The sequence below is a fragment of the Coregonus lavaretus genome, assembly GCF_964263955.1.
Source record: "Coregonus lavaretus genome assembly, chromosome: 10".
Lineage (NCBI taxonomy): Eukaryota > Metazoa > Chordata > Actinopteri > Salmoniformes > Salmonidae > Coregonus > Coregonus lavaretus.
The window spans coordinates 44,434,014-44,444,713 of NC_139997.1; the positions used below are offsets into that span (position 1 = coordinate 44,434,014).

At 41.1% G+C, this 10,700-nt stretch overlaps 1 protein-coding gene and 1 pseudogene across 2 annotated transcripts in view; both read left to right on the forward strand.

Annotated features, from left to right (window-relative positions):
* The first annotated feature begins 2,504 nt into the window (after nt 1–2,504).
* Nucleotides 2,505–3,553, forward strand: LOC311136351 (protocadherin gamma-A12-like; annotated as a pseudogene). Its single transcript has one exon. The product of its transcript is annotated as a protocadherin gamma-A12-like (transcript).
* A 1,280-nt stretch (nt 3,554–4,833) lies between these two features.
* Nucleotides 4,834–10,700, forward strand: part of LOC311136014 (protocadherin gamma-A11-like) — a gene marked incomplete at its 5' end in the record, with an annotated part of 87,279 nt that continues 81,412 nt past the window's right edge. The window contains one exon of the mRNA XM_084170076.1: nt 4,834–7,170. Coding sequence (XP_084026202.1) covers nt 4,834–7,170 — 2,337 coding nt within the window. The remainder of the gene's footprint in view (nt 7,171–10,700) is intronic.

Consider the following 10,700-nt stretch of genomic DNA (forward strand, 5'->3'; position numbering starts at 1 on the left):
CTTCAGCTCTGAATTTAAGTGTATGTAAACTTCCGACTTCAACTGTACCACAAACGTCCGAGGTGCCTTATTGCTATTATAAACTGGTTACCAATGTAATTAGAAAAGTAAACAATTATTTTTTCTTCATACCGTGGTATATTTAAGCAATAAGCCACGAAGAGGTGTGGTATATAGCCAATATACCACAGCTAAGGGCTGTTGTTTAATTGGTTACCAAGTTAATTAGAGCAGTAAAAATAAATGTTTTGTCATACCCGTGGTATACGATCTGATATAACACGGCTGTCAGCCAATCAGCATTCAGGGCTCGAACCACCCAGTTTATAATTGTTGATATATAACTGTTTTCTGCCAATCAGCATCCAGTACCCAAACTACCATACATTTTCCGTTTTTATGTAAACTTTATTTTAACAGGGAAATCCCATTGAGACCAATACCTATTTTGCAAGGGAGCCCTGCATGTACACAAAGTATACAAAATGTACTAATGTTGTAAAGGAATTGGGTTGCTCTTTAAAAAAAACTTGCTTTCATGTCGTACTTATAGCTAATGTTGTTTTGTTTTTGTTAATTCTTTCTATGTAGCTATGTTTTTTTCTTTAGCAATATGTTGAACATTTCACTGCTCCCTATGTTGCTTGGGTCAACCATTCCTTTCTTTCCCCTTTATACGGTAGTCACCGCTGTCCATGGTGCTGAAATCGTTATTGCTCTACTGCACTGAGAGTGGAGTCTTATACAAGATACGGCTAGGGCAGACTAATCTACGACATTGGTACTCCAAATGGTTACTCCCGTTTCTTACATTTAAACGTCAGATTGTAAAAACCCCTCAAAGTGAATTAAATATGGCCTCTCTAATGGTATTATTTCACGACGACTATTCAGTTGTATTCACCCTGTATAGTCCGAGAGTGTAGGTAGGCCCTACACTAATCGCTCCTGTGTTATTTCCTTTAGCCTCATGGCGTCACTCCTCACCAACTCTATGATATTGAGCCTTTAAACACTCCCATTTCGTTTTTAGCTATATGAGCAGGATGTATCCACTCGGCCATTGCCTGCATTGCGGAGCATAACGTGCTGTACTGGTGTCTGTAAGATTCATCGTCGATATTGTGCTTATTGACATATTTGTATTTATTTTTCTGCCATTGCCATTGGATTAAGTGAAGATGTCGATATTTACTACATCGTGCAGATCTAAATGGCATATGTAGTGTACTGTGATTTTGCTTGCTATAATTCAGGCCTCTGTTGCGGACATTCGATATTCTGTTCCCGAGGAGACAAAGAAAAAACATGTAATCGGGAGCTTGAGTAGTGACCTTCGTTTGGATGTTAGGTGACTGAGGGTTCGGAAAGCCCGAGTTGATTTCCAGGGAGAGAAACTGTACTGTGGAGTAGACTTGGACTCCGGAGATCTCATTGTTCTCGAGAGAATCGACAGGGAGATGTTTTGTGGAACCACCTCACCCTGTCTCTTGCATTTTGAGTTCATCTTGGAGAACCCTTTGGAACTGCATAATATCGTGGTGGAAATACAGGACATTAATGATAACCCTCCCATTTCCCCAAAGGTTTTAATCAAATTGGAAATAAGCGAGACCGCTCCAACAGATAGTCGATTTCAAATAGCCTCGGCTCGAGACTTAGATGTAAGAGTGAATTCAGTTCAAAATTATGTTCTTGGTCATAATGAGTACTTTGTGTTGAAATCAAAAGGCAGTAAAGAAAGGTATGTGGAACTTGTTTTGAAAAATAACCTAGACCGAGAGAAAGAAGGGGAGCATTCTCTAACACTGTCGGCAATTGATGGGGGTAAACCTCAGCGGTCATTCAGGTTGTCGTGAAATATGTTAATGATAACGCCCCTGTTTTCACACAAACTCTTTATAAAGTTACCGTGATTGAAAATTAATATCCAGGCACATACGTAGTCAAGGTTAGCGCAACTGATAAAGATGAGGGTGCAAATGGTCAAATAGCCTATTACATTAATCATGTGTCTGAAAACAGCAAGGGTTTATTCCACATTGACCAAAACAATGGGGAGATTGCAGTAATAGGCGAGCTTGACCACGAAAAGGCCTCGTCTTATGAAGTGGAGATTCAGGCAGAGGATGGCGGGGGTCAGGCCGGAAACTGCAAAGTCCTTGTAGAAATATCTGACAGAAATGACAATGCACCTACAATAACTGTAAAATCAGTAACCAATCCGATTCCAGAGAACGATCCAGCAGGCACTGAAATTGCTGTTATTAATGTTAAGGATCAGGACCATGGAGACAACAGCAGACTGAAGTGCTTCATTGTGGAAAACCTACCTTTTAAACTCCAATCCTCAATTAAAAACAACAACAACAAAAAAGCAGCGCCCCCCTGGATCGGGAGCAAATAACTGAATATAATGTCACCGTAATAGAAACCGATGAAGGAACGCCGTCCTTGTCTTCAAGTGTTATGTTGAGTTTCCACATTTCTGATATATAAATGACAATCCACCTGTGTTTGAAGAATAATCCTACAGCGCCTATGTGACTGAAAATAACAAGCGTGCCTCCTCTATGTGTTCTATTACTGCCAGAGACCCAGACTGGAGACAGAACGGTACAGTGGTATATTCTCTATTTCCCAGTGAGGTCAACGGGGTTCAGGTGTCATCATTTGTGTCCATCAATGGAGACACGGGGGTGATCCATGCTGTGAGAGCATTTGATTATGAGCAGTTTAGGAGCTTCAAAGTCCGCGTTTTAGCCAGAGACAATGGTTCTCCTCCACTCAGCAGTAACGTGACTGTGAGTGTCTTCAAATGATAACTCTCCCCAGATATTATACCCTGCTCCAGCAGGGAACTCCTTGATGACTGAGATGGTCCCCAAAGCTGCTCTGGCGGGGTCCCTGGTTTCCAAGGTGATAGCTGTGGATGCTGACTCTGGACAGAACGCGTGGCTTTCATATCAGATCATGAAATCGATTGATCCGGGACTTTTCACTATTTGTCTCCACAGCGGAGAAATCAGGGCACAGCGGGACATTTCTGAATCCTGAATCAGTGAATGATAACGGACACCACTCTCTCTCTCTACAACATGTGATGTATAGTTACTCATAACAGACAACTTGGCTGAAGTTCCAGAACTGAAAGACATGGTTTATGAGGATAGTTCCAAACGAACTTCCTATTTGATCATTGCACTGGTTTCTGTTTCCACATTTTCCTGACTTTCATTATTCTAATCGTGGCCGTGAGGTTCTGTCGTAGGATAAAGCCTAGAATGTTGTTTGATGGAGCAGTCACCATTCCCAGTGCGTATTTCCCTCCCAACTATGCAGAGGTGGACGGATACGGAAAACTACACAGTTCTTACAATTATGAGGCATACCAACGGGCTCACGCACCAGTGACTTCAAATTTGTCAGATCTTACAATGACAGCACGTTGCCTGCTGGTCTTACACTGCAGCGGAACTCAAATAAGTTATTAGAAGGGAGTATCATCACTCTCAACACTGCAGGAGAGGCGCACGAGGTAATATTTTACTAATTTGATACAGGCCTATCACTTGTTGTGTTTTTGGTTTTGGTTTAGATTATGTCTTGTTGTTAGGCTAAATGTGGAATTTCTCCACGCATTGTTTGGCATGAGTCGTGGTGTTTCAAAGTTCCTGTTTTTACTCTGTGTACGATTAGTGTACCCTCATCTCAGCAACTAGTTAGGCTATTCGCTAGGGGTTGATTTGACTGAAGTGGTTGCTAATTGTTGGTTTGGGCTATTATTTTATACTACATTCACAATTTTACAGACAATACAGTTTGGTTTGCTTTTATTTTGTGCCTGTGATGGTAACTTGATTCATCACTTGACTGATTTTCTGATTTAGTTGACGAGTAGCCTAAGCTTGATGGAAATAGGAAAACAAGGTTTACTTTTTAAGTGGAATCACTCTTAGTTTTAAATAACCTATATTGACCCGTACTTTGTTGTTAGGACTTTTTTCATTCACCATAAAGCATGTTCTCGACTCGGGATGTTTGTTCCCTTTGACCGTTGTGTATTGCCAACTCTGTTGTTCTTGATGTAGGCTACGTTTCAGCACTGGACAGCAAGGTGACATTTTCCCTTTAGCTACTGACGTCCAACCAACCTATCGACCAGTCTGAGTCAAATGGTCAGGAAACCAATACAGAAAACGAAATTATAAGCATTGGTTGACATCGACAATTTTCATGAGGGCGGTTGAAATATTTTATCAACCTGAAATAGTATTGCTAAGGTTGTGCTATAGGCCTAAGTATGTCTTATTGTGAACTGTGTCAATGTAGGCTTAAGTTTTTCCTTTTAACTTACGTCCATCAGCAATGTCTTCTCATGCACGATCATGTCACGATTAAATTGCATCTCCCTTATTTTTTTATGGTGGTAGTCATCAACGTTGGGAGGATACAATCTAGGTGGTCTTCTAAGAAGGAACATTTGGCAAACAATGTAGGCTTGAGCATTGAAACTGCTGTTTTCCTGGTGGACTCAGGATGTCGCTGTCCACTAGCTAAGGACAATTATGTAGCCTTAGGATATCTCCACCTACTACAGTAGTAGCCTACACAGGGCGAGTACACCCAGGCTGCCGCATCACAGTGAAAAGCAGTCAGACATATTACCTTTCTTCCGCTTGGCTATTGGTTTTATTGTGCTTTATAGTAGGATAATTTTTCGACAACCCTAATTTCTCAATTGGAGTTCATTGGTATTAGACATCGAAGATGGGCTACATTGGCTTTAAGGTTCATGCGTTTGTTTTCCATCTGTTTTATTGTCTTTGCCTCATGCGCATCACCAATGGAGACGTGAGCTATTCTGTTCCAGAGGAGATGAAACGTGGATCTGTGATAGGAAATATAGCCAAGGATCTGGGGCTGGATGCTAAGAGACTTTCGGCTCGAAAAGCTCGTTTAGAGGAGGATGGAACTAAACGCCATTGTGACATTAACCTGAATACCGGAGCTCTTGTTGTAGCTGAAATAATTGATCGGGAGCAGCTTTGTGGTCTGGCGTTATCTTGTGGATTAACATATGAAATGGTTCTCGAAAATCCTTTAGAATTGCATCGCATAACGCTTCAAATTCAGGATGTTAACGACAATTCACCCCAGTTTGCAGATGATGTTATCAATTTGGAAATTAGGGAGTCGGCTGATAAAGGTGAACGCTTTCCCATCAACGAGGCCCAGGATGCAGATATAGGGCAAAATGCCGTTCAAAGCTATTCTTTGCAAAGAAATGGCCATTTTGTTTTGAATGTTCATACTAACCGAGATGGAGGAAAATATAGTGAGTTGGTATTAGAAAATGAGTTAGATCGAGAACAACAGCAGGAGGTGACATTGTTACTTACGGCGGTTGATGGTGGAACTCCACAGAGATCTGGTAGTGTAGTTATACACGTCACTGTGTTTGATGCTAACGATAATATTCCAGTATTTACCCAGGACGTGTACAGGGTCAGTTTGCCTGAAAATTCTCCATTAGGTACAGTGATTGCTACAGTGAGCGCCACGGATGCAGATGAAGGAACGTATGGGGAGGTGACATATGATCTAGGTCGAGTTTCTGATAACGTGAAGAAATTATTCCACCTTGATAGTAAAATTGGGTCTTTAACACTGACTGGCCCTGTTGATTATGAGGAAAAGTCCCTTTATGAATTGCGCGTCCTTGCCAAAGATGGTGCTGGGTTAGTGTCTTACACGAAAGTGCTGATAGATATTACTGACATAAACGATAACGCACCTTTGATATTTATTAAATCTCTGACCAATCAAATACCAGAGAATGTGTTACCTGGCACAGAGGTGGGCATCATTAATGTACAGGATAAAGACTCGGAGGGAAATAGACAGGTCCGTTGCTCCATTCAACAAAACGTTCCTTTCAAACTTAACCCCTCAATCAAAAACTATTATTCTCTGGTAACAACCAGTGAACTAGACCGTGAAATAATATCAGATTATAACTTAACTATCATTGCCACTGACGAGGGGTCTCCACCCTTATCCTTCTCAAAGTCCATTCATTTATCTGTGTCAGACGTGAATGACAACCCACCTGTGTTTGAAGAACAATCCTACAGCGCCTATGTGACTGAAAATAACAAGCCTGGCTCATCGATGTGTTCTGTTACTGCGAGAGACCCAGACTGGAGACAGAACGGTACAGTGGTGTATTCTCTATTGCCCAGTGAGGTCAACGGTGTTCCGGTGTCATCCTTTTTATCCATCAATGGAGACACGGGTGTGATCCATGCTGTGAGAGCATTTGATTATGAGCAGTTTAGGAGCTTCAAAGTCCACGTTGTAGGCAGAGACAATGGTTCTCCTCCACTCAGCAGTAATGTGGCTGTGAGTGTCTTCATAACAGATGAGAATGATAACTCTCCCCAGATATTATACCCTGCTCCAGCAGGGAACTCCTTGATGACTGAGATGGTCCCCAAAGCTGCTCTGGCGGGGTCCCTGGTTTCCAAGGTGATAGCTGTGGATGCTGACTCTGGACAGAACGCGTGGCTTTCATATCACATCGTGAAATCGACTGATCTGGGACTTTTCACTATTGGTCTCCACAGCGGAGAGATCAGGGCACAGCGGGACATTTCTGAATCTGACAGTATGAAGCAAAACCTTCTCATATCAGTGAAAGATAATGGACAACCCTCTCTCTCTACAACCTGTGATGTATATTTGCTCATATCAGATAACTTGGCTGAAGTTCCAGAACTGAAAGACATGGCTTATGAGGATAGTTCCAAAGTAACTTCCTATTTGATCATTGCACTGGTGTCTGTTTCCACCTTTTTCCTGACTTTCATTATTCTCATCCTGGCAGTGAGGTTCTGCCGTAGGAGAAAGCCTAGAATGTTGTTTGATGGAGCAGTCGCCATTCCCAGTGCGTATTTCCCTCCCAACTATGCAGAGGTGGACGGAGCTGGAACGCTGCATAGTTCTTACAATTATGACGCATACCTGACAACGGGCTCACACACCAGTGACTTCAAGTTTGCCAGATCTTACAACGACAGCACGCTGCAGGCTGATCAGACACTGAAGAGGAGTCCAAATGAACCTTTTGAAGAAAATATCATAACGTTCAATACTTCGGAGTCTGAGGTGAGATTTCATAGCTTCATGTGAAAAACCTTTTGAAACTATCGGTTGCTCACTGTATTGTGTGTTGTTGGCTAATGTTATTACAACCGTTTGGACTCTTCTTGTACTTCGAAAATACTTTTCAGACATTTTCTTTAGTGGCATTTTTTATAATTGATCATCTCTGTATTCATATGTATTTTATCATCATGATCCCATTTCTATATGACTTAGTAAAACACGTTGGCCCATTTCTGGACCATGGACATTTTCCTCAGTATGTCTCCACTCTGCATCAAAAACTGCAGTGTGTAGGGACTTGAAATATCTTTAAAGAATTGCCTTATTTTTTATATACTTTTTTCCAGTGATTGAATTTGGAAATACTTAATGGAATGTATCTGTTGAAGGCTACATGTACATGCTACATTGTCCATTAATAGTAGATCGTTCGACTGAGATGTTGACTTGCATGGGCTGTAACACAAAGGGGCTCGTTTTTATACAGTCATCCATTTTGAAAAACCTTTGTCGATATGAAAGGTCACATTATTTAACTATGAAAGCAATTTTCTGCAGTTTTATGAAACCACACGAAGTGTCGCTATTCACCAGCAATAGCTTTTAAGTTTTCCTCTCCACACCATGTGTCATTTACAGGGAAGAGGCCTAATTAGTCAGTTAAGCAGTGTAGAGAAGTCGTGTGTTTAACATTTCGTATAGGTCTCGTGGATTTTGCTTTCACTGGTTATGGACGTGTTGCTTTCACTGGTTATGAACGTTTCCTTGGTTGAATAGCACTGTATTCTACCACATCATTGCATTGGGAATATGTTTTATTGACTGAAAATGAAATTAAAGGTATTCTCTTTCTCTGCTTCGATGTTCGGCCTGGCTTTGTTTCTTTTCCTGCACACCAGCTACGGAGATGTGACCTATTCTGTTCGGAGATGAAACGCGGATCTGTGATCGGAAATATAGCCAAGGATCTAGGGCTGGATGCCAAACGGTTGTTGTATGGGAAAGCACGCTTAGATGTTGATGGCAGTATCATTAAATCAATCTGAATACTGGTGATTTGGTCGTACCTGAAATAATAGACAGGGAGTAGATTTGTGGTAGGAGGATTTCATGCACCCTAAAATATGAGATGGTTCTGAAGAATCCTTTAGAATTACATAATGCCCCACAATTCTTGGAACATGTACAGTAGTTAAGTTCGAGATCCGTGAGTCAGCCTTTAAAGGTGCTCGGTTTGCGGTCAATCAGGCTCACGATGCGGATATACGACTGAACGCAGTTCAAAGCTATACACTACAGAGGAACGACCATTTTAGTTTGGTCGTTCATACCATTGCCGGTGGGGTGAATTAAGGTGAGTTTGTGTTAGAGCTCATGCACCAGTGACTTCAAGTTTGTCAGGCTGATCAGACACTGAAGAGGAGTCAAAATGAACCTTTTGGAGAAAATATAATCACGTTCAACACCCTGAGGTGAGATTTTATAGCTTTCACATTGTGAAAAACTGAAAAGCATTTTTTTGCCATTTTGCATATAATATGAAACGATCAGCAGCTGACTGTATTGTGTGTTGTAGGCAAATGTTATTATGACAGTTGAACTCGTCTGGTATTTTTTCAGTCATTTGATTTAGTGCCATTTTGATCATTTATCTTTATTTTCCCATCATTAACCCATTTCAATGTGACTTAATAAAACACATAGGCCCGTTTCAGCACCATGGACAGTGTCCCTTTACTCAGTATGTCTCCACTCTGCTTCAGAAACTGCAAGGTAGCAGCAGACGTGAAATATGTTAGAAAGAAATGTCCGATTTTTAAATAACCCTTTTACAGTGATGACTTTTGGAAATATTTTATGGAATTCATCTTTTGAAGGCTACATGGACAGGGTACTTTTTCCATTAATAGAAGCCTATATCATTCGATTAGGATGTGACATTTTTTAATCCATGAAAACAATTTACCCCCGCATGTTTTGTTTTCGTATGCGTGGCATACTCTCCTCCATACAATTGGTGAGAGCCTTGCACACGATTTTCTGCAGTTTTGTGGAACTACACGTAGTGTCGCTATTCGCCAGCAGTAGCTTTTAAATCCACCTCTCCACCCATTGTTGACATTTCCAGGGAGGGAGGAGACCTCATTATTGCAGTGTAGAGAAGTCGCTTAACATTTTAACGTGGTACATTTATCTACTTGTCGCAAACATTTATTTCGTTGGATAGTACTGTATTTTACCATATAATTTGGCCTATTTGGAACAAGTTGTGTTCTCTGTAGATGGAATACAGGGGATTCTCGTTCTCTGCCTCGATGTTCTGCCTGGCTTTGTTTCTCTTGCTCCTGCGCACCAGTTATGGAGATTTAACCTATTCTGTTCGGTAGGAGCCAAGGATCTCGGTCTGGATGCCAAAACGCTGTTGTATAGGAAAGCTCGCTTAGATGTGGATGGGAGCAGCAAACGCTATTGTGAAATCAATCTGTATACTGGTGATTTGGTCGTCGCTTAACTATTAGACAGGGACCAGCTTTGCGGTAGGAGGATTTCATGCGCTCGAAAATATGAAATGGTTCTGGAGAATCCTTTAGAATTACATAACATAGTTATTCGGGTAGAAGATATTAATGACAATGCTCCACAATTGGGGAGGATATCGGATATAGGACTGAAAGCTGTTCAAAACTACACACTACAAAGGAACGACCATTTTAGTCTGGCTGTTCATACCAAACATGGTGCTGAAAAATATGGTGAGTTACTGTTAGAGAAAGAACTATACCGAGAACAACAGCAGGAGGTGACATTATTACTTACAGCTGTTGATGGTGGTACAACACAGAGATCTGGCACTGTATTTTGTATTTTGTTTTTATTAAGGATCCCCATTAGCTGCTGCCAAGGCAGCAACTACTCTTCCTGGGGTCCAGCAACATTAAGGCAGTTATATACAATTACAAATATTACATGACATTACATTTCACAACAGATTTCACAACACATTAAGTGTGTGCCCTCAGGCCACGACTATACTATCACATACTGTATCTACAATACAAAATCCAAGTGTACTTGTGTGTAGAGTGCTTGTGTTATCATGTGTATGCACTGTAGTTATACACGTTACTGTTCTAGATGCAAATGATAATATTCCAGTATTTAGCCAGGACGTCTAGAAGGTCAGTGTGGCAGACAATTCTCAATTAGGTTAATTAGTTATTACTGTGAAGGCAACAGATGCAAATGGGGAAGTTATGTACGATTTTGGCCCCATCTCAGAGGAATTTACTACATTAATTTTTCTTGACCCCAAAACGGGAGACATCAGTTTAGCTGGACAGATGGACTTCGAAAGAGTCAATTTATGAAATAAGCATCCAAGCCAAAGATGCCTCAGGATTTAGGTATTTTGCCAATATAGTCGTAGAAATTACATATGTCAATGCCCCGCTGATACATCGAACATCTCTGATCAATCCCATGCCTGAAAATGTGTTACCTGGCACAGAGGTGGGCATCATTAATGTACA